General features: G+C 32.4%; 1 protein-coding gene across 1 annotated transcript; it reads right to left on the bottom strand.

The window, feature by feature from the left end:
* Nucleotides 1-10,955: 10,955 nt before the first annotated feature.
* Nucleotides 10,956-23,264, bottom strand: LOC143236898 (histone H3.3A). The gene is made up of 3 exons (XM_076475566.1): nt 23,107-23,264; nt 13,338-13,633; nt 10,956-11,638 (listed from the first exon to the last, which is right to left on the bottom strand). Exons 2-3 carry the CDS (start codon nt 13,617-13,619, stop codon nt 11,510-11,512), a joined length of 411 nt encoding a protein of 136 aa, XP_076331681.1. The 5' UTR covers nt 13,620-13,633; nt 23,107-23,264; the 3' UTR covers nt 10,956-11,509.
* Nucleotides 23,265-24,946: the final 1,682 nt, after the last annotated feature.

The following is a 24,946-nucleotide window of genomic DNA, read 5'->3' as shown; positions in this document are numbered from 1 at the left end:
GTAAGAAGTCATTGATTTGCGAAAGATTACTGTGAAAAGCAATACAAAATGTTGATAAAATTTCAGGTAAAAGATGATCGTATGTTATGATGTTTGGCTTTTAAGATGAAATATTTGTTCTCAATCATTCCTTCTGTTGTGACTATTTATAAGATATTATAGGCAGTGGAACTGCTTTGTTTTAACTTTTACTGGTTTATTCAGTCATATCTACAGAAAAATAAGAGTACAATACCACAGAAACAAAATCAAACGAAATGGCGACAGATGTGAACAGAGACGTGGCTTGTTTTGTTTCTTTCAGTTTCTGTTTTTGTACGTTATATTTGGGTTATTGTCTCGTTTGTTTTACTTTTATTTGCGTTAGTATTGTATTCATTATTCATGTGTGTTTTGTAATATTTTTACAAGTGTGTTTCTCACTGAAGCTTTTCTGAGCCGTAATTTTTTGGCTTCAAACAACTTGTTGTAAAAATCCTCCTTTGCGAGTACAAGTTTTGAAATTTATCATACCAAGAAAAAAATTAGAAAGGAATGCCACTGTAATAATGTCACCGTTCATAGATTACATGTAACCTATAAGAGTATTTGGGCATGTATGTATTCCCTTGTGATTATGTAAAAATATAAACAGATTTGAAGCTAAGATTTACTTAGGGGATAAAAACAAGGGTGCCCGGTTTTAAATCACATTTAGGACCTGGCACCCTTTTATTCATAAATAAGTAACAAAATTTTGTCATGTATGCCATTTTTAAACCCCAAAATGTAGATCACAATCTTATATTTCTTACTTCTTCCTTGATCCTATCCTGACGTCATAATGTCCCAGCCCGGCCCGGGCCTCTGGTGATATTTTTTATGAGACGAACGAACAATCCGAGACAGAAACACAGAGACAACGACTACAAACTTTTAGGTGTAAATCAACTGTTAGGCAACTATAAATTCAGATCAGTATTGTTCTATTACATTTCTGAAAAGCTGAGAAAACAAGTAACTGATCGGAGCAGTCTAAAGGCGATAATTCTACCTTTCAGGTCAAATTGCGTAAGACTTCTGGACGTGTATGACAACGTGATTCTTAACGTTGTTTTGTATACACTATATTAACAACTAGTAGTAGTACAGTACTGTCTTACCATGGTCATACAAATATACTGTAATGAACCGACAAATCAACAAAATAAATTTAGGATTGTCTGAAAAAGTGCATGAATTGAACAATTTCTTGTGAGCAAGGTTAGTACCGAGTACTAAGCTTAACGTAAATGGCCTCAGACCCTCCCATCCATATATCTTATGTATCCAGTGTATCTGCGTGCTGTCCATCATTCTCGCTGCGTAATAAGTACCCACATACTTGTCACAATACGCTCTTCAAGTGTAAATGGGCTTACATCGGTCATATTTCTCTGAAAAAAAAAGAAATTTATAATACATGCGTAATTGAATATAACATAATAATATATGTATTAGCATTAGGCCTAACGTTAGTGTTGTTATCTGAGAACAAAGTGACAATAACGTTAGACCTAAAAACTATAACTAGTTTAGTGTAAGTTCACTGGAAACGCTATTGTAGCCTGGAATAATAAAGTGGACTATTCCCAATTTAAGGCTGTCGTTTTGAATTTGCCTTTGCATCCAGGCATGTAGATAAAGTTTCAGACATATGCCTATTTTGTTGATGTATGGTTTGTTGGTTCATCTAAAGTCCCCCAGGTCAAAACTGAACTCAGTTGAGGTACAACTCATTTTTCAGATATTTGATTAGGATTAAGGTACCCTGAATGAATTGAGTGAATATAGATCAATTGAAAGAGGGGTGAGGCAGGGATGTGTATTTTCACCAGATCTTTTTAACTTATACAGCGAAATAATCCTACGAAACATCAATGAACATCAGGGAGTCAAAGTAGGCGGATGCAAATCAACAACTTGCGCTACGCTGATGACACAGTCCTCATTGCGGACTCCAAACGAAATCTACAGACTCTCCTCACAACAACAGTAGACGAGAGTGAAGAAAAAGGCTTACAGTTAAATGCAAAGAAAACAGAGTGCATGGTTATCTCAAAACAATCAATTACACCCACATGTAGCATAACCGGCAAGGACGTGAGAATAAAACAAGTCGAAAGCTTCAAATATCTTGGATATACTATAACATCAAATGCAAAGAGTGACACAGAAATAAAGAAAAGAATTGCAATGTCCAAGGATACTTTCAATAAAATGAAGTCCATATTCACAAACAGGAACATAACAAATGTCACTAAAATTAACACCTTGAAATCATATGTATGGTCTGTTCTCTTATATGGCTGTGAGAGCTGAACACTGAACAAAGATACAGAGAAGAGATTAGAAGCTGCTGAAATGTGGTTCCTTAGAAGGATGCTAAAAATATCATGGACTGAAAGAAAAACAAATGTGGAAGTCATGGAACTGGCAGGAAAACTATAAGAAAGAGACAAATGAAATTTCTAGGACACATCTGTAGGAAGAATGGGATAGAGAAACAGATGCTATGTGGAAAAATAGAAGGGAGGAAAAGCAGAGGGTGTCAAAGAACTAAATATATCGACAACCTCAATAACTATGTTACCAAGAACTCAATGAGCAACATCGAGTTGATAAGGAAGCTTGACAGCAGAGAAGTCTGGCATGTCATGGTCGTCGATGTCTGCCGCAGATTTGACACATGAAGAAGAAGAAGGTACCCTAACCTAGGCCTAACCCAGTATTTAGTAGTTCAATGTGCAGTACAGTTTACAATTGATTATATGTTATGTACGTGTACCAGTATTGATGATCACAAATTGTTTTGGAATACTTTTTGGCTCACAATGGATTTGCATATTACCAATGACATTACTTCTTGCGTACAGCTACCACAGCAACAACCTTAATGAAACTTTTGCAATGATTGAAAACTAATTCTCCTAAAATGAATTGAAGTCAGTCTAGAATGGTTTTCAACCAATCAGAATGCAGCAAATCAATAAAAGTATTTATTAATTCATGTTTATGTGCTGATGGGCCTAGGATAACTTACTGACAATCTTTGTCTAAATATAGATCAAGAGTTTAGTATGTTTGACCGTTTTTCATTATGAATTTTAGTGTTTTTTAACCATTATAACTATATATGATCTATATTCTTTTGTTGTTTTTTTAATTTTTGTTTCTGTATTTTTCAGACTGCAAGATGAAACCTGTTCAAATTAAGTGGTGCACAAAAGAGAAAACTGTTAAAAAAGAACCAACAAAAGGCTTTGGATTTAGTGGCCAAAGTTGGAAAGCTAATTTTTTTCACTCAACTTACACAACATGATCTTCCAAATCAAAACCCATCTCTGCCATTAGAAATCACTTGTACTGCATCTGACTCTGACAAGATTAAAGTTGAATCAAGCTCCACACCAACAAGTACCACTTTGTCCACTTCAAGGTCAGAACATCATGTTGACGTTGAGGTATCATAAGATGGCCCAACCCGCACAAGACTCACAACTGACCTCACTTTGCCAGTAAATTCTCCTGATATTTTTAGTATTAATGCTGATGCAAGTTGCTCTACAAGACAGTCTGAAGTTGAAATAATTGCTGAATATGAAAATTTACTGGACTATGGTAAAATGCTTCAGTCTACAAAAGATGAAGAAACTAAAGCAAAAAATTCAGGATTGTGGCTCAGTTTCTCTGCTGATGATGTGACTTATTGGATTGCTTGTGGATCCACTGACTATCAACATCACAAAGAGCCATTTGGCAAATCTTGTTGGGCTTTCAGTATTGGCAAACCAAGGAGATACTGTTTGCAAACTTTTCTTTGGGGTAAAAGCCAATGGTGAGCAATACAAGAGAGAGTGGTTATTGTATGCACCATCAACAGGGTCAGCTTACTGCTTTGTTCGTAAACTTTTTGCTCCTAAATTTTCCTGTTTTGTTGAAAGAGAAGGGTTCAGTGACTGGTGAAATACTATTGTAATTGATCATCATGAAATAAGCATTACTCACCAAGACTCTATGCTAAAATACTTAACTCGCAGACAAGGTTTAGGCTTACAACAAGAGTTTGAAAAACAAAACAAGAGTGCAGTTACTGGGAGCATGTCTTGGAGCATTTAATAGCTGTTATTTGTACATTAGCTGAACGTGGCCTGGCTTTTCGAGGAATAGATGAAAAATTTGGTTCCCTGCAGAATGGGAATTTTTTAGGAGTGCTTGATCTCATAAGTGAGTTTGATCCATTTTTAGCATGGCTCATTTTGAATTCACAAAATTCTGGAAAAGGATTTCCTTCTTACTTGTCCAAAACCACCTGTGAAGAACTCATTAAACCAATGGCTCAGAAAGTCCATGCATTCATTGTTGATGAAGTAAATTCTTCTGGTTAATTTTGTTTGTCAGTTGACTCGATGCCAGATCTATCACATATAGATCAGTTAAGTGTTGTACTTCGATACTTAAAGATGAGCAGTCTATTGAATGCTTTTTAACCTTTCTGGAACTGAAAAGCCAGTGAGGAAATGGCAAACCAGGTATTGCAGTACTTACATTAAGTTTGGAAACTTTTTTCAAAATGTAGGGGTCAGTCTTACGACAATGCTGCTAACATGTCTGGGTGTTTTAAGGGGATGCAGCAAAAGATTTTAGAAGAAGATAAGTGTGCATATATGTGTCCTGTGCAGCTCATTCACTAAATCTGGTAGGCCAGAGTGCTGTAAAGTGGGAGTTAATTTTTTCTCTACAATGCATTTACTCCAGCCAGTGGAAAAATTTTTAAAAGCTTGTCGTGGAAATGAAAGTGTGTTAAAAATCCCTCTGTGATATCAGATGGGAGGCACATGCTATGGAAACAACAGCAATTTTGAAGTCCTTCTTTAAGATTTTGGAAGCTTTAGAATGTTTAGTTGAAGACCAGTCACAAAAGGGAGACACCAGAAGAGAAGCAGACAGTATTACAAATAAGATGCAAGAACTAGAATTTTTTATGTTGATCATGTCAGATGAGATTTTGCAAAAATTTCATAAAGCAAGTCAAATTCTGCAAAACGAGGATGTGAACCTAAAAACGTGCAGATCTGTACGAGTCGTTAGCTAACCAACTACACACTTTAAGGAATAACTTTGAAAGACTTGAAGCAGTTGCTTCAGTTGCTTGCAGGTTAGATTTTGCAGGATAAATATAACCTTTCCCTAATTAATAGGGGCCATGCTTTCTGCAGTCCATCTTTCTTAATTCTAAAACACAAATCAGTTTCTTTTCACAACTGGTTTATCACATAAAATAATAAATTACCGAAAAAGACATTTTTCTCTGAGCATGTACAGACTACTAGCTAAAAAAATAGTGGATATGTGGGATATAATTCAAATATATTTCAGACTACAATGAATGCCATAAAAGCTGGATGTCTGAAAGGAACAAAAAATGGTTTTGTGGTAACAGTAGATATAGAAGCTAAGCCTTTGTACATTATAACACAATAGAAGGTAAAAATGTGAGTACTTCTTAAAAGTTCCAGGTTCCTCAATGTAACAGTAAAGTATTAATTTAACAAAAGCCATGAAAAACAACTTTTACAATATTGTTGTTTTCAGGCATATAATGATTTATATAACACAATTATTAATTGTTCAAGAGCTCAGCATAATGAAAATTCTTCAGAATTAAAATGGATTGTTAAGCAATTATGAAAATAAAATACAACATACTCACATTGCAGAGAATATTGAACACTATAAATACTAGCAATAACATCTGTGAAAATTCAAACAACTGTAGAATTAAGAACATTACCTTTTTTTTTTTTTTTACCTTCATCATCTGATAAAACATTCTTACTGATTAATTGTAAATTTTATTCTGAGAAGCTGAAATAATATTTCATAAAATGAAAATTATGCATTATAAAAAATTAGTAAATATACATTATGGTATTTTTGACACAAATGGCACCTTATACAACATGATCAAAATGACCAGGTCAGATTCTTAATATAAATTTAGGTATAGACATCCCTAATTTTAAAGCACTGAGGGGAAAGCAACTTGTCATCAGGACCCAACAACTATAATGCTGCTACTCTTAACTGAATAGTTGTTTCAGTTTTAGTTTTTCGAAAAATTGACTCTCAACCAAATAATTATCTAATGTTCAAAGAAAACTACTAACAGAAAAATTACAAACAAAACAGTAATAAGTAATGCTAATTAAATACACCTTTTTAAGTTCATACTTATAAAGATGATAGCACATGGTTTCATCACTTGGATACCTTCCTTGTTAATTATATTTCTGATCTTAAGGTAAATGTGTTTATCCATATACAAATAAATTAGCAAACTATGAAAAACATTCCACTTACTGTGAACAAAAACAACAATTTCAAAGGAAACATGACAACCTCTGACATAAACTAGATAATGATTAAATAAATAGGTGTAACTCATTTTATTTGAGACATCATAGGAAATGTTTAGAGATGCTCTTTTTTTAATTGGAATCAGTGAAAGTTATCGTTGTGAGAGTCTGCCGTTGAAGATTGGAGTATGAATTATTACATGAGTTTAAACAGTAGGCTCATGCCTGTAGCTCTGATAGGATTTTTTGGGCTATTTGTTGGCCTGTTATTTAAACGATCTACACCTTTCATTTTGATAGTTACATTAAGCTATGTGAGCTAGAATTGGGTGGAAGTCACAAATACAAGGCAACTAGACACCACTTGTTTATAATAGAATAAAACAGTTTTCTCCATTATATGACCTTTTATCTAGGCTTGTATTACCAGTTTAATTTACTCCATTATATGAACTACATAGATCTATGCCCATTACATTACAATGTCCCACTCAGAAATTGCAGAGCATGGAACTTTTACGTAACAGTAGCATTAAGTATTAATTCTCTATACTAAGTGTATAAATTACATTATTTCTATAGATGCATAGTTTCCATATGTGGTAACAAGAAGTTGATACAATATATATCTTAGTTACAAGGTTATTTTAATTGTCACATTAAAAAATTGTTATACTATTTTTGTACTATTGTTCTGAAACAATAAAATATATTCTTAGTACATTTACATTGTCCACTTACTTAGATTAACATGGATTTCCAATAATAATATCAAAGTATATGGGTCCCATATCTTGTTTATTGTAACCCACATGGCTTGATCAATTTGGCCTCTAGCAAAAGGTTTAATGACATACTCTTAACAGATAATTTATTCTGCATCCTTGGAAACTTTATGAATACCACATTCTTCAACTGTATAACAGTCAGCAACCTTCCCCAGAACCATATAAAACTGCAAGTATCTCAAAACACTTCCAATATTACTTAAAAAAAACAACAACATACTTTTCTCAGCGTTGCAATCGATGGGTCTGGCATGGCCTAGCGCGTTAAGGCGTGCGCTTCGTAATCTGAGGGTCGCGGGTTCGCGCCAAACATGCTCGCCCTCCCAGCCGTGGGGGCGTTATAATGTGATGGTCAATCCCACTTTTCGTTGGTAAAAAGAGTAGCCCAAGAGTTGGCGGTGGGTGGTGATGACTAGCTGCCTTCCCTCTAGTCTTACACTGCTAAATTAGGGACGGCTAGCACAGATAGCCCTCGAGTAGCTTTGTGCGAAATTCCAAAAAAACAAACAAACAATGCACTCGATTTTCTAAACCTCATTTCACTGAATATGATGCAATAGAACAACAAATACAGGTTAACCATCTAATGTAATCAAATAGTCTTTCTCTTCAACTCACAGTGATCAATTTTGGTTCATAAATACAAAAAACATATTAATAAGAAAACTAATTGGTAAAAGTACTTTTTATATCATGAAGCATCTTTCATCCAAATAGCATAAATTACAATGCAGGATATTTGTTCAGGTTTCATTTCTATGGTTGGTGTCACTTTACTTGCTTTTATCTCAACAACATGACTTTATGTTTAGATCAGATCAGGACAATAATTTTTTAGAAAAACTTTTATGTTTCAGAAAACTGCAAGAACAGGATATGTAAACCTTTAAATCATGTTTTTTGTGGCAAAGTTTAAACATCTATTTATTATTTTTAGTTAATCACCCTTCAGATTTTTTTCCATGAAAGGTCTTTTTTTTGTTCCATCAAGTTATTTCATATTACCATTCTTTACACTAATAACACTTCCTAACCCATTCTTGCCAATTTAGAAGATGCTTGACCATCTGCTTTTTATGAATTTGACATATTAACCTTCAGATTAGCTGAATACTTTGTAGTTTCCTAATTCAATACTGTTTTGCTTCCACTACAAAGTCTGAAAATACTACACATATTAAACGTTAAAAACATGTTAAATTGTCCTATCTACAAAACATGTCATTATTCCTGATTTTACAATTAATTTTTACTCTGAGACTGTTGTTTTATAAACCTCCTTAGGAATATCGGGAACAAAACTAAAAACCATATAATATTCATAAAATTTATACTGAAAATAACAAACATTTCTTTCTCTATTACAATAATGAAATAAGTCTTGAAGCATAAACACTGATAAATATATTTCTTTCACGTAATAAACTGAATCTTACAAGCAGTTTCTTTCAGAGAAAAAACCTGTCTTCTCATAGTTTTACAAATTACATAACTATATCTAAAGAGTTTTATATAAAAACTTACTGCTTGTATAAATTTGAAAATATTTCACAGCTACTGCATATTTCAAAAACGAGTCATGTACACAAGATCTGGATTCCATTTTTTCCTGATTATCTCAGTAGTTTTCAAAATATTTCAAAGTTTTTCATTGAAAAAAATTACCATAACCCTTTACAGGCACCCGTACACATAAACACTTCAGACTTCGATGAGAAATTCGCAAGTATAAAAACAAAGGAATTATAATTTCACATAACAGTATATTACGCACTGCCAAAAACTTTGTTCTTTGAGATTTTGAATCAATTTGTAATTTATTCTTTCCTACATGTTTTCAATGGTTTAGCCAATTATATTGTGTTATTCAATACTGAAAAATTTACATAACAAAATACACAACACATTAATTCATATCAAAAAGAAAATAATGAAGTTGGTTTGAATTTTGGACAAAGCTACATGAGGGCTATCTGCACTTGCCATCCCTAATTTAGCAGTGTAAGACTATTGGGATGACAGCTTGTCAACACCATCCACTGCCAGCTCTTGGACTACTCTTTTACCAATGGCTAGTGGGATTGACCCTCACAGTATAATGCCCCCACAACTGAATGGTGGTGCATGTTTGGTGTGGAGGGGTTCGAACCTTCGGATTACAAGTCAAATGCCTTAACCACCTGGCCATGCCAGGCTGATAATGAAGTTGAGTAATCACAAATTACATAATCTCACACGTTCCACATTTTCACAATACACAAGAACATTAAATCCAGCTTTCTTCTTTATGATAAATTTACTTAATGGTTTCCTTCCTGATAAATGTATATTTTTACCTAAGCATGTTATTTAATTTTCATTTGTACACAAATTTTACATTTAAGAAAGAAAATAATGTAATTCAAATTATGAATTTTGTAGGGTGAAATATAATGCAGAAAACTGCATAGTTTATGAACCCTTTAATAACAACAAATTTCAAATTCCTTTCTCCAAATGTCACTAAGTTATATTCAAAATGTTATTAACACTTTACACTATCAATGTATTTTAATGTTATAAATTATGTCAAAATTTGGTAAGTATAATTTGAAGCATAAGAGGGCAGCCATGCACATGCAAGTCTAGACAATGTAGTTTACTTGTCCTTTTGACATGTTTGAGAGCTTTCAAGCTGTATGCAGCTGAAACAAACTATCAACTCCTCACAGGTACCACACCCACTTCCATAGTTAACATTCAGCTCTAACGTTTTCAACACAGGTTTATAATCGTTGGAAAAGAATCATTTTATACTATAATCCAACAAGTTATTCTGAAATTGGTGCTTTGTTCGTAACATCTTTACAACCGTTTCTTACCTAAATATGCCATAATTGGAGATACAGTTAAACTGTATTTAGGTTTTACTAATATGTTAATTATACATTTTGAAAAAATCATGTTTGAAAGTTTTAATAATTTTTACAAAATAACCAAAACTTTCCTTCACTCTACAAAGCTTACAATACCAAGTGTATACAAAAATATTTTGCCATAGGATAATGCATCTGCTGTTCATACTATTCTTTTGCCTGTGGGCACCCAGTGACGTGTATAAATAACCAATAGCAAAGAACAGAAAAGCTAAATAAAACATTAAAATTAAACTGTAAGCTGAAAAAAAAAGACATGATGGTACATACACGATCCAAAGATATGTAAAGATTATTCAATGTAGAGTTATAAGGTATGTACATATTTCTATTTTGTAATTTTAAGCACTTTATTGTACTGTAAGTTGGTGATAATAGGTAGTTAGTGAAACGGTAGAGAAAGTGAAAAATAAGTATGTATCTGACAAAAACTTTTAATATTCATTCAAGGGATTCTTGAGATTATGGCAAGTGTAAAAACTGTATAATAATAAATATTTTTTAAAATTAAAAATCATTAACTATTTGGAGTCTTGAGTGCAAATAACTACATTAAATAACAAATGTTTATTAAAAAAAAAAGTAGGAAAAAACTTATTTTTACATAAACAACAATATAAAAGAGCACAAATTTAGCCACCTGCTTCATGTTGCATTCTCTTAAAACAATGGTTTACTTCCTGATAAATGTATTTTTATATAGGCATGTTTATTTTCACTTGTACACAAACTTTATATTTCAAGAAGTCAGTAATATACTCCACCTCATTATGAATTTTGTATAGTTAAATATTATCACAGAAAATTAAGTAGTTTATTAAGATTGTACTTAGTGGTCTAATTTTTAATCATGACAAAATAACAAGACAATGAAATAATGTTTATCAACATTTATTGAGTTAATAAAAACATTGTACATAAAACTGACTGCCTTATATCTTCTCACCTTTCATTTAATAAGAGATGTATATGGAGGGTTGCACATTTGTTTCTGGCAGTGAACTAGTGCTTCACCTAATTTCAATATTTTGAATTCTACAAGGTTTCAGCTCGTATATGATCGACAACTTGAACACATGCTACAAATTATAAACAAAAATGGATGACAAAGAAGCTTCCAAACTTAATTTTTCTCTTACTGGACATAATACAACTTCTATACAGGGAAGACTAATATTACACATAACCTCAGTCAATAGACCACATTATTCAGTGAAGTAAATGTCACAAAAAAAACTCAACAAAATGATCCCCAGACTGCCACCTTAGCTGTTTGAGCAGTAAAATAATTTACAAACCTACATATTACAAAATGATTTGGTTTTGCTGATATCACTTTTTTTGTGAAAAAGACAGGTCATGAAAATGTGATTAAACTGTTATGATGAAAGTCATATGTGCTTGTACAATATTGGAGACAATGGAGTGCTTATGCACGTTCTCCACGAATTCGTCTTGCCAGCTGAATATCTTTGGGCATGATCGTTACTCGTTTTGCATGGATGGCACACAAGTTTGTGTCTTCAAACAGGCCTACCAGATAGGCTTCACTTGCTTCCTGTAATTTAAAAAAATAACAATTTATGAAATAAATAAAAGTTTGTAACAATTATGTTCACAGAGTAAGGAATGCCAAAAAAAACAAAAAACTTTTCTGACCCTTCAAACACACAATGACCCACTTATGCAAAATTCTAACCTTCCACCTCACAAAGTTTATGTAACAAGTTTCTTTATAGTCAAAATTGGTCAAATTCAATATTTTGTGAAAAATGAAAGATTGTAAAATGAATACAGTGAATGATATGGCATAACCTTGAAAAAAATTTACAATGGAAGAATTTGTATATAGGTGTATTACACAAATTCATGATTGCCAACTTTTTACACAGAAAAGATCTAATGGGGAAAGAAGTGCATGTCTTGTATTTCACTCATATATTAAGTGCATCTTTAAGTGGAAGAATCTCTTCAGATGATGGCTATTGTTGTGATTATTGCTTTTTTCAAGGTTTTGATGTTTTAATTTTGAAGATTATACCTCGAGTTAAATTTCATGGTATGTAGAGCTCAGCAATTTGATTGTGTAACTAAAATTTAGTGTTTCTAATTATTCCAGTACTCAACTAATCAAAATTACATTTAAACTAACATAATGAAAATACAAACAAACAACTGAAGTATTGCTACCATATTTGTTGTTCATCCTTTCACCCTGCGTAACCTTTATTACCATTGAAAAAAAGTTTGTGTAACATTCAAAACTTTATTAAACTACTTTTTGTTTAAGTTATGCTAATTATCAGTGTAAAATCTTATATAATATATATTTAGAGATATATTGCCTTGTACTTCTATAAAGTAATATTTTTAAAAATCTTGAATTTCCCTAACCCCTACTGTGAAACAGGACATTTTTTCTCGGCATCTTGTCTTCTCTTATTGTTCTACCACCTCTTCAAAGAGTAAATGAAATTAAATGTAAATTACTCAATACAGAATTTCTCAGACGAGGAAATTTAAGATTTGTTAGAGAAAAAGTATTTTTAATCTTGACATGGAAATTTCTTTGCACACAGACTATCTAAAACAGATCCTCAACATTTTCATTGAACAAATTTTTATTTTAGTTGACTAAAAATACTTCACTAAAAATACAATGTTATAATGTTAGCTGAAGAGGACTGTCAAATTTTGTCAAGATATACTCACTATAATGAAAGTTAGAGGTATTAAATCTATAAAGACCAAGTATAAACACGTCACAACTGGTCAGATTGACCGAACCTATGATGAACGAGTTAAACACAAAACTAAATAATGGACTATGTATCAGTGTTCTACAAATCTTAGCCTTTTCTTTAAACTTCAATTTTCTTCAGTTTTGGTGATATGGAAAGCTTGTGATTCAAGGGTGGTTGGTGGGCAATTTCTAATGGCACCAAATCTGCCCAAGTTGTTAGTTTCTTTTAAAGTAAATCTACTAAAGTTGTACGTCACCACTAAATGATAAAAACCGAAGTGCTTTCAAAAGGTGCTTATCTAAAATATATTATCACAAATCTACATTTTTAATGCTAATCAATCAGCCTAAGTTTCACTACACAATGAAACAAGCAAGAAACTAACCAAGTAATTTAATAGAAAAATGGACTTAAGTTAGTTACTGTAATGTGATAAATCTGAAATGTTTCTAAATGAAGAGGATTTTAGTTTATTATCCACATCTTTAAAATAAGAATAATTAGACTCTCAACCTGTAGTGCTCCAATAGCTGCACTTTGGAATCTGAGATCAGTTTTGAAATCCTGTGCTATTTCTCTCACTAAACGCTGAAATGGTAATTTTCTTATCAGCAACTCAGTAGACTTCTGATAACGTCTGATTTCTCTTAGAGCCACTGTTCCAGGTCTGTAACGATGAGGTTTTTTCACTCCACCTGTAGAGGGAGCACTTTTACGAGCTGCCTTTGTTGCCAGCTGCTTACGAGGAGCCTTTCCTCCTGTTGACTTTCTAGCTGTTTGCTTGGTACGAGCCATTGTGTATCAAATCACTAAAGAAACAAATATATATTTTAATAGTATTTATAATGCAACATTTCAACTCAAGTTTTCTTTGGCAACTTGTACCTAAATGTGATAGATCTATTAACTTAAACTCAGGACTGCTATGCTTGGCAGTATGCCTAATTTCAAACTCAGATGCACTAACATTAATTTTGGGACTAACATAAATCTAGACCTACACACAGTTTTGTTCAGTTAAAAATTTTTCCTGGGCATTGCTTGGTGAAAATTTAATTAACTAATCTGACAACATGCTGTCAAGTGGCTAAGTTTTAAATCTAATTTTAAAAAGCTAGATTTAATTTTTCTCAACTATACCTTACATCAAATTCTAAAACTGTCAAAGATGGGGCTCCCTACCCTTCAAGTGCATATAAGCTACAAGAATTTATTGTAAAACATTAGAATCAGTATAAATCAATATATTACAGAAATAAAATAACTTTAATAAAATTGTCACTTGTCTTGGCTGAGCACAAATTTTCTAATACTGGTTTCAGGGTATATCAAGACAAAGTGAATATTGATTAACAAACACATCAGTGAAGTTAATAACAGAAATGCTCAGTAAATTATATATATTCTAAACTGGTATTATCAATTTTCTCTTAAAAATTACTGATCTACAGTATAGCTTTATTATGTTGCAGTTTTGTTACAAATTCCTAATTTAAGTAACAACTCAAACTTCTGACTCATCACACGGTTCATCATTCTGTTAATGTGTGCTGTTCATAAGAATATTGTTGTCTCAACATTTTTCTCCAGTTTCAGTCTATATACTGAGGCCACTTTTTTTTTTTTTATTAATGCTTCTAATTTAGTATACTATGCTTTACTACAAAACAGTTATTACTGACTGTACATATACTATAATACCTTCAATAAACTAGCAAACAATAACTGAATAGTATAAAAGATTAATATCAAGGGGTGCTAAGAGACTGAAGTTTTTTTTTATTACAATTTTAAAGAAAAAAAAGACTTTATGATCTGAGTATCAATATCTCTTTTCTTCGTCACACTATACCTATAAAGACATTTTCAGTTTAAGTTACAAATTTCTTGCTTTAAGAATTGGATAGTTATCAACTTTTATTCTTCATAAAGAGGCAAATCTTTTTGTCAAATATGCATCAACAAAAAGTATCACATTTTTCTTCTGCACACCCTATTACACAAAAAATGTATAGGATTGGTGATTGATGATATCAGACAGTTTGTCAAAGCATAATGTATCAGGTCATCACATAAATATTTTTTTGCAATTGGATAAGTTTAAATGCATATTTCCTGGCTAAAATAAGTTACTCTCAGTCATAGAAGTTATACTGGATGACTTTATAGCATTAAGTTTAAGCCAATTCATTTCCTTACTAGTTTTTTGTTTTATTTATTTTAGAAATCCCAACTCTCATGGAGGTATCAGGAGCACATAAGGCATAATGTTTTAGAAGTTCAGAAAGGGGAAAAGAGCTGCCAAAACTACGTGAAGCATACGGCAATGGCATTCTGAATGTGAGGAAGTGTTAAAGATGGCTCAATAAGTTTAGAATTGGTGACTGCAGTTTGACAAATGTACCCTGTTGAGTTTGATAATATCCTGCTTCATCTGAAGAGAACTGTGGTATAACTGTTGAAGAATTAGCTCAGAAACTCATCTCCTTCCACTGTTCATTGACAATTGCAACAACTTGATAGTTTCAAAGTTGGGAAAACAGGTAAAACATGAATTGTCAGCTGATAATCTGAAAGAATGAGTAGATATCTGCACATCACTCTCATGAACTTCAATCTTCATTTTTGAACCACCTTGCAACTAGAGATGAGAAACAGGTACTCTATCAAAATAATAAGCCTTGCTGACAGTGGATCAGTGCAGAACCAGTCACACCACAGCCAAAACAAAATCTGCATATAGGAAGGTTTTGCTTAGTGTTTGGTGGGATTAAAGGTGCTGTAATACAGTTTGAGTTGTTACAGTCAAACCATACAATCACTGATAATGCATGTTCTCACACTGATATAACTTCCAGAAAAACCGAAGAGCTTGGCTAGGAGAAACTTCTCCATCCCCTTATTCTCCTGATGTTGCTCCTTCAGATTACCATCTTTTTAGAAGCTTGCAACATCATTTGAATGAAAAACAGTTTACTTCTATGGATGAGTTAAAAAGTATCCTTTGTACCTTATTTGTCTCAAAAACCACCTGATTTTTATAAATGTGGTATTGAAAATATTTTGAGACATTGGCAGATTGTTATTAAAACGATAGAAAACACATAACTGATTAAAGATGTTATCCGAGTTCTTTTTTTCCTTTTAAATCTCAGCATTACAAACAACATTACTTACAGGATGACCTGATATGAAGATCACAGTCTCTTTGATAAACTACTAAACCAATATTAGTTTGAGTTGTGAATATGAATAGATGACCAGAAAAACAGTTTCATATTTTCTGATTAACTTATCTGGTAAGCTGATTTCATGGTTACCATTGCAACTGATAATTCACCTGATACTGGCAACTAAACTAACATTAACTATATGGTGAATGGGTGGTTATGTCGTGACAAAAAAAAATTGCAGAAAAAAGTGAAAAACACAGCACATACACATCCCTAAAGTTAAAATAGCTTAGAGCAAGAAATACCATTCATTTGAGCCTTATAACTTCAATACAAGATAATTTTAGCCCATCACTGTTCAACTTTGGTTGCCTTGGTGTGATGTAACTGCCTATATTTCAGTTTCTGTAACTCACTGGCTAGTGGTATAAACACACAATACACCAATGTAACAAACAGCAATACCTGTCACTTATTTAACCATGTCAGAGAAAGCATAAAATAATTTTAATAACTTAGAGAAAAAAAAATTATGGTAAGTCTGTAAACAAAGACTGGTAAAATATGCCACTAAACAGTATAAAAACATTTTTTGTAGCTTCCGAGTAGTTTTGCTTCTAAAGCAGGGGTGGGCAACTTCATGGCCACTGGCCACATGTGACCAGTGAATAGCACAATTGTGGTCAGCTCAGGTTTAACAATCAACCTTTTCTATCATTTATTTTTTATCACAAATTTGGTAATCAGCAACTGCACTGCCTCATATCATTGTTAATGTTACAAGTTTCATCACTGCCACAGACTCAGCCCATTTTGTAACATCAGTCTAGTTTAGATGTTTGTTATAAAATGCATTGTTTTGCATGCACTTGCAAACATATTTTTATTGTGCAACTTTGAAGTGTTTAAATATATTTTGTTTTTAATCCCATAATATAGATAAGTGGATAATTTGGAAACAAAAGAATCCAGATGATGGCAAACACTTAGTAAAGACAATTTAATTGATTCTGGTGTCACTACTGAAAAGAGTATGGCACATGACTGGAAAAATGTGAAATGAGAATTTATTGAAAGTTGAAATTTGCAGTGATTGAAGCAAATAATAAGCCAGTGTATCTTTTGTGTAACAACATTTTTAGGAATAATAAAGTATACAACCTTGAGCAACACTAACAATTTTAACAACGAATTTGATGCAAAATTTCCAGTTAAGAATAAAAATTATATGAATGAAATTAGCCATCTGAAAGCACAACTTCATGAATGAAAGAGATGCCTAAAAATATTTTTATCACTGATAGAACTAGTTACATTTGCTAGCTATAAAGCAGCTTGGATCCTAGCTTAAAAAAAGAAATCATTTTTTGATGCTCAACTAGTGAAAGAAATATTGATTGTGGTCACTGAAACTCCTTTAGAAAATTATGATTCAAAAATAAAAGATATTCTTCTAAACACAAATAATTTGCAATTAAGTCGAAGAACAACTGTCCGCAGAATGTTAAGAGTTAACAAAAGACAGAAAATCAGTGTTTTGAATAACTAAAAGACTGTTTATATTTTTCTTTAGTGCTAGATGAGTCAATAGATGTTAGTGACACTGCACAGTTGATATTTTGGGTCTGATATGTAACTTCAGACCTCCAGGTGGGAAGAAATGCTTGGCCTTTGTAGATTATGAGATCAAACATGTGGAAAAACATCTTTGAAAAATTTCTTGAAATGTCAAAAAAATTCAATCTAGATTTTAAAAAATTGGTTTCTGTCACAACAGACAGTGCTCCCACCATGACTGGGGCAAAATCAAGACTTGCTTTTTATTTTAAAGCAGCATTTAAAATGAAAATAATATGAAGCCCACACTGCCATCTTTACATGTCTAAAAGTGATAAATTGAAACATTTAATGGACATTGTTGTGAAAATTGTGAATTATATTAGAAGTGGAAGCTCTTTCATCCATTGCCAGTTTGTTAAGCCTTTGAAGAAAAGCAGTAACTGTACTTTCGATGATCTTACTGATTTTGCAAATGAAAGATGGCTAAGTAGAAGAAAAGTCTTGGAATGATTTACTTCCTTATTTCCTCAAATAAATGAGTATCTTGTTAAAAAAGGTAAGATTGAAAATTTCCTTGAAACTGAAACTTTGTCATGGCAGTGTGATTTGCACTTTCTGTGCAACATGATAACGTATCTGAATAATTTGAATATGAAGCTTCAGGGAAAAGGTAAAATAATAAGTGAATTATCACAGTATTCCTGAATTTCAATTAAAGCTAAACCTCCTTGTGGAACAATTACAAAAGAATGATTTGACACATTTTGCAAAGTTGAATAGTTTTCTAGAAAATAATAAGGGCTATTATTTCTCTGATGCTAAAGATGACCTCCATGTAAACTGGATCAAAATTATCTCAAAAATTTGAATCTCATTTCTCTGAATTTAAAAATTTGAATTTTTGCATGATCCATTTCAATTTGACTTAGAAAATTTCAGTAAGGAAATTACATCTTTTTTGTCTTTGGATAAGTGTGGATTTGAAGACAAGATGCTTACCCTACAAAGTGTAGAACACATAAAAGGTAAACACAAATGTTCTACCGGAGAGATGTGGCTCACTGTTCTGATAAATGAGTCTTCCCAATTGAAAGATTACAATTTCAAAATTATTTTCCATGTTTAGATACACACAGGTGTGTGAATCAACATCTTCTACGCTAGAATTTCTCAAATCTAGATACAGATCTCAACTAACTGACAAATTTAGAGGCAGAGCTAAGATGTTCATTGAGCATAGATATTAAGCCAAATTTCGTGAAACTTGTTGATGAAAACCCCCACCATTTTTCACACTGAAGATTAGTTGAAATGCAATTATTTTGATTAAACTAACATCTTTCTTTTTGAATGTGGTAAACACTGTTTTCATTAGCCACAGTTGTGGCCACTATGAAAAATGTGTTGCTCACCCCATTCTAAAGAAAACAATCCACCTAACAAAAAACTCAGTCCACAATTATTTCTCAAATAATAACCATTTTACTTAAGAACCTATCACTCCATGAGAATGTTATCCTTTGATTTTCAAGTATTATCCTTCATTTTGAAATCATATCATCTGATTTAATCACTTATGAATAAAACACAGCTTTTGAAAGAGCTATAAAGAAAGTTTAAATACGACTGGAAAAACCAAGAATTATATTATCATGTTGTAAGTTATACAATATACATACACACACACACACACACACATTTGATACAAACAAAAACAAAAAATAGAAATCAATGCACCATTTGAAAGGATCCCCAGTGTACAGTATGTAGAATATAAAATCACCCTAGGTTTTGGAGATAACTATAGGACTCACTCTGCAGCAGTTAGACCCTGTCTTCCAGTCTTAACCTCCGTTTGCCAATTTCACATAAAAATTATTAAATAATGAAATAAAATAAGCAAAGGAATAGAAATCAGAAAAGCAAGATGTGGATGTTGAAGCCCAAATGTCCCACATCTATTTCACTCTTCACTCTCTGAAGAGAGTTGTGGGAAGGTGACTGCTCTCCAAAGTTTAAAGTATAATTTGCTATATATAACATAGTTTGAAAAATATACTTAATTAAATACATTAACTGGTGTATATTTTCAATTTTATTCATATGTATTATAATATAGCATACTTTGAATAAAAGCCACTTATGAACATGTCTGCTACAACTAAAATTGATATACCTTATTTAAAAATTGTATATTTTTATATGACTATTTCATTCACCTCCCAAATAATCCACTTTTATTGTTCTCTGCATCTCATAATATGATCAGTTAAAAGCACTCCCTAATTTCTGTTATGGTGTTATTTAAGTAGTTTGAGAGCCATGAATGATTTGGACTTTGTGATATATTTTTCTTTTTTAATGCAATGGATTTATTCTGGTTCATGTAAACTTCTGGTTTCATAAATACAGGTAGTATTAAAGACACATGGGCACAATATGCCAATTTGTGAACCATAAATCACAAAACTCCAATTATAGTTACTGAACTTACTAAACTTAGTAGCAATCCATTTAAGACCACTACTGGAATAGCTAAACAGAACTCAATTCTTGAAGACAGCAAGATGTCATCAAAGTCCTGTATTTTGCTTGGTAACAAGATTTCTGTCATGACAAATGGGCAAACTATATCACATACACAACTGATATAGGTACTGTATACACGTGTTACTGCTGAGCAAGTACTTTAATTATAATATTCATATTATTATTTAATGGTCAAGTTACCAATTGCAATGTCTTATCATTACATGAAGTTGTGCCTGAGGCATTAGTGAAAAAGAAAATACAACTGGGTTTGATTCCTGCTCCTACCAACACCCTGCCAATTCACAGATCAACAAAAGAACACAATGGCCCAGTATACAATATCCAGATGTGTACAATTACTTTGGGTTAATCCTTTTGCAATGGGCTCATTATAATATACAAGTTCATCTATATGCTTGCACATGGTAAAGTATTTGCATTGTATTTTGACACAGCATACCTTTACAAAATTTGGTAGACTTTTAGTAAAGATTACAATTCTTTTCCATACAAAAAAAATCAGATTTTTTTAATGAAATGTTTTAAAAAATTTTCTTTTGTGAACATATTGGGTCTGTTTTGTAACTAGTTTGAATGCAAAATGTTTTTTACTGTTCTAATTAAAACTATTCTTTGTCTAAAATGTCATTATTTGTGTAATCTCTAAAACATCCTAAATACATTTCAAATGTTTGTTTTCAATAAGACTTTATATTTTATATTATTTTCTACACCCTATGTGGAGTCTGTCACCTGACTAACATCATAACCATAAAAAAAGTAAATAAATATAAATCATGCTTTTTTGTGCTAGAATGACAACATGAAAATACAAACGTTTAGTCTAAGCAGCTTAAGTCTCATAATGTTATTTATGTTATTGTACTGATGTTCCAGTCATGTCTAACTAACATTATACAAGTTACATTGACAAAACTCGTGCACTCATGTATCCTATAATATTAAACTGACCTTGTCTTCAGTTTTTGCTGGGCTTTAGTGGACTAGTATTTGAAATATACAGTTATGTTTAAATTATTATACATCAATATATACATATCTTTAGATATAAATTATTAAACATTTTTCTTAAAAAATAAAACAATAAATCATGAAGTAAAGCAAGCAATTACCACTTTTTAGCTACGACTTTTGAACTCTGTTACTGCGAGATATAGACAGCTCAGCCTTTTAAAATTTTGCATGTGTAGGGTATCAAACAATTTCTTTAGGTTTTATACACACACACACACACACACACACACAACTGAAGAACCAAAAATTCACAAAAACTATACTAATACCATAGGATTACACTAATTTATTATGCTGAGTAACTATGATGTATTTATGTTAAAAAACAAACAAAAAACTTCAAGCTAACTAAAGACACAACCTATCTTCTTGAAAATTTTGCAGTCTTTTCATAGAATGGCTGAGAAAACCATTGAGGGTATATTCTAAACTGTCAACTGGTTATTCACATCATATATTGAAATAAGTGTATGTAAGGGACAGTTTCCAAAAATTAAAAAGAAGTGAAAGGGGCCAGTGTTTGATTCAGTACATAAGCCATATCTCAGCAAAACAAAAAGATACAAGATTCTTACATTATATTCTAGCTTGATAACATTAGCAATTTGGCATCACAAACATCTAATTTAAAACAGTGCTGCATTCAACATACCAGGTGACTCAATAAAATCTTTGCTTTAGTGTGCTCTTATAGTATTTGCTTTTATATTAAGAAATTAACTTGTGTATGAAGTCTGAATTATAATTTACAATTTGATTCCAAACTTACTTCCATACGTTAGAGTAATTCAATAAAATTTTGAATGCAAACCAATAAACACAATGACATAGCCTCTAACCCACTGCAAAAGGGTTAAAACGAAATTGGAAGACAACATTTACATAAAATGATCAAACACACAATTATAGTCAGACGTTTGACTCTCACAGCTTTCTGTGCTCTGCAGTTTAATGCCTTCAGGCACAAAACACTTCTTTTCAGTAACCTGACTGAATATACAATAGAAGTTCAAGTATTTTCAACTTATTGTTGATGCAACTAAATACAAAACAATTATTTTTTGTCACAAATACAATTGTGGTCAAGTGTACAGAGTGAATGAAATTTCTCCATCATGCTAAGAAAACAGTGCATTGCTGGAGGGATAGTTTTGTAATTACCAACCTTAAGAATGACCCTGATTCTACTCTAGTGTTGATAGAAATCACTGCAAGTGGTTAATCACACCTAGTTAATGAAACTAGGCAAACATTACCTGATAAACTAAAATTACAGACAGTTGAAAAGTTAGGTTAGGTACACATGGTTCAAGAGTTTAACTTTTCAGGTTGGCTGCTAGATTTGAAAATATTTGTTGAAGTATGCTCTAATGTATTACTGTTTGTTATAATTATGACAATCATCAGTCTTGGCACTGTATAACTTATACAGCTTAGTAACATTGCTAATAAAGAAACGTTGTAATAAATGTAAAAATATCTGTATGTTGCCAGTTCTATAGTCAGTTACATTAAGTATAAATATATCTCAGTATAAAGTGAAAGGCTGTTGTTAAAATGAAAGAAAATCGGAATTCACTTAGCATTCTTATAAATTACATTTAACTGCGAGATCTCGTGTTTTAAATTTAAGTAATGTAACTAACTTAAACTGTGTCAAAGTTAAACACACTGAATATAACATTAATCAAACTTTAATTTAAACCTAAATTTTAAGTTTTAAACTAATAAGTTTGAACTTATTACTCAGTAACTCACAAATATGTAGCGTAACATTAACACTATTAATTATATTATTATTATGAATTAACAAATATGATAAAAACACGTTGCACGAACATAATTTACTTTAAATTCGACAACCCTAAAAGTGAAGTTAAATGTCTTATAATAGTTATAATCAAATGACCAGGAAAGTTAAACTTAAAGAATATTGGTTACAATTTAATTTTACTGTGTCTTAAATTTCGTAAGTTACTTACACTTAACAATTTCCCAGTACGTTATGCCCACTAATGCCTAGATATAATTTCAAGCTTGAAAATATCCAAATAATCAACAATTCGAACAAAACTATCTCACGCTTTCTCGAAAAGGAGGATGGGTACTATGCTTGATAATATCCGTCTTATGATTGGCTAAAAGGATTGTAATGTTTCCTGTTATTGGGTTTCTAAAGCTAAAATACGATTGGATAATTTTGTTGTTTCAGTGGCCCAATTCGTTGATAAATAAGAAATTTGATTGGATGTATTTCAGCCATCTCAATCCCGTTTTTACAAGGTTTTTGACTTTGTTTTTGTGAACTACATGTCCGATAATAATTAGTTGCAGTTATATCAAAAAATTCGTAAAAATAAAACAGGACTTTCGCTTTCTTAGCGATCGTGATTGACTTTCAGGTCTTGAAGAGGCTTAAAAGATTTAAAATCGAAATACTTGCCAAGAGATAGGCACTATTCGTGAGTTCCTTTTCATTCCCTTCATATAAATCTATATATTTTCAGTCAAATACTTAAATTGGCACGATACATCACTCCTGATTCCAAAAACCTTATTGATTAATCCCAATTAAAGAATAGGTTAAACAAACGATAAGTTTTTAAATATATGTATATTTCAAGAGAATAACGTTTCGAGCTAGAACTACTCAAATATAAATGTATGTATATATATATGAAAAACAACACTTCACGATTATTTAACCTATTTTAATTTTGATATATTTGTCGCCTATGCGATTAACTGTTGTTATGAAATATACGTATTGGACTAGCAGTTTTGGTTGCATGCTTAAGGTACCTTTCAATGAAGAAAATAATATAAATCATCACATCCACAGAAACCGAAAGGAAGGAAGAAATTTCGTAGCAGTAGTTTAGTTTTGAAGGAAACTAGAGTTTCCCAACTTGGGTGTTCAGGGATATTAATACTCCCCTTCGCCCTGCTTGCGGGATAATTTTTTTTTTTTTCCTGAGTGTGAATTAGTTTTGTTTTGCTCAGTTGATATTTGAGATCCTAGTTGTTTCAAAAAAGTGAGTCAGACGTGTTTTTTTTTTTTTTTTTTTCCTCCTGCTATACAAGAATGACGTTCTCATTACCTGGTCCTGCTGTGCCGATCCCGCCAACGGTCCCGCCGGTAATCGTCGACGGCCTATCGCCTCTTCAAATTGCCACGTTTATTGCGCAGGCTAAGCCTGGCGCCTCCTTAGACCCTTCCAGAACGCGAATTCTACGCGGAGGGGGAATTCTCCTCCAGCCGTCTACGCCTGAAAACTTATCCTACTTTTGTGAGCCATGGAATACCCCTATTAAAATCAGATGTGCACCCACCAAGAGACCTACTAACCTGTTCACTGTTTTCCTGAGAGGAGTACAGCACTTCATTCAACCAAGTGAAATCAAATGCGCCGTTGAAAACCAAACTAAGTCAGTTATATACGCCGTGCACAGGATTTACTCGAAATCCTCCCAACAAGCTACCAAATTCATGAAAATTGTAACACCCGGTAAACATATTGCCGATACCGTTCTACGGAATGGCTGCTATTATCATATCTTTCATTTTAGTGCCGAACGCCCCCGACGCCACCCAACCAAACCAAGTACACCTAAGCAACCTGAACCTGTCTTGCAACCTAACGGAATATCCACTCCGCCCATCGACCCTCAGCAAGCTATAAATCAATCAACCGATAAGTGTTCCCAAACAGCACCTTACGAGCCCAGCTTTGACTCCATGCTAGTCAGACGTGTTTCTACATTGCTCCTGCTATACCATAATGACGTTGTCATTACCTGGTCCTGCTGTGCCGATCCCGC

The sequence above is a fragment of the Tachypleus tridentatus genome, chromosome 13 (assembly GCF_004210375.1).
Source record: "Tachypleus tridentatus isolate NWPU-2018 chromosome 13, ASM421037v1, whole genome shotgun sequence".
Classification (NCBI taxonomy): Eukaryota; Metazoa; Arthropoda; class Merostomata; order Xiphosura; family Limulidae; genus Tachypleus; species Tachypleus tridentatus.
Note: the sequence above shows the minus strand (reverse complement) of the source record. Positions and strands in the feature narration are given on the sequence as shown.

What these genes read in the sequence shown, in the direction of transcription:
- LOC143236898 (XM_076475566.1), bottom strand. Translation starts at nt 13,619, where the DNA reads ATGGCTCGTACCAAGCAAACAGCTAGAAAGTCAACAGGAGGAAAGGCT. An exon ending in CAGCTATTGGAGCACTACAG is followed by an intron (nt 11,639 to 13,337) that starts GTTGAGAGTCTA and finishes TTTAAATTACAG; the next exon opens with GAAGCAAGTGAAGCCTATCT.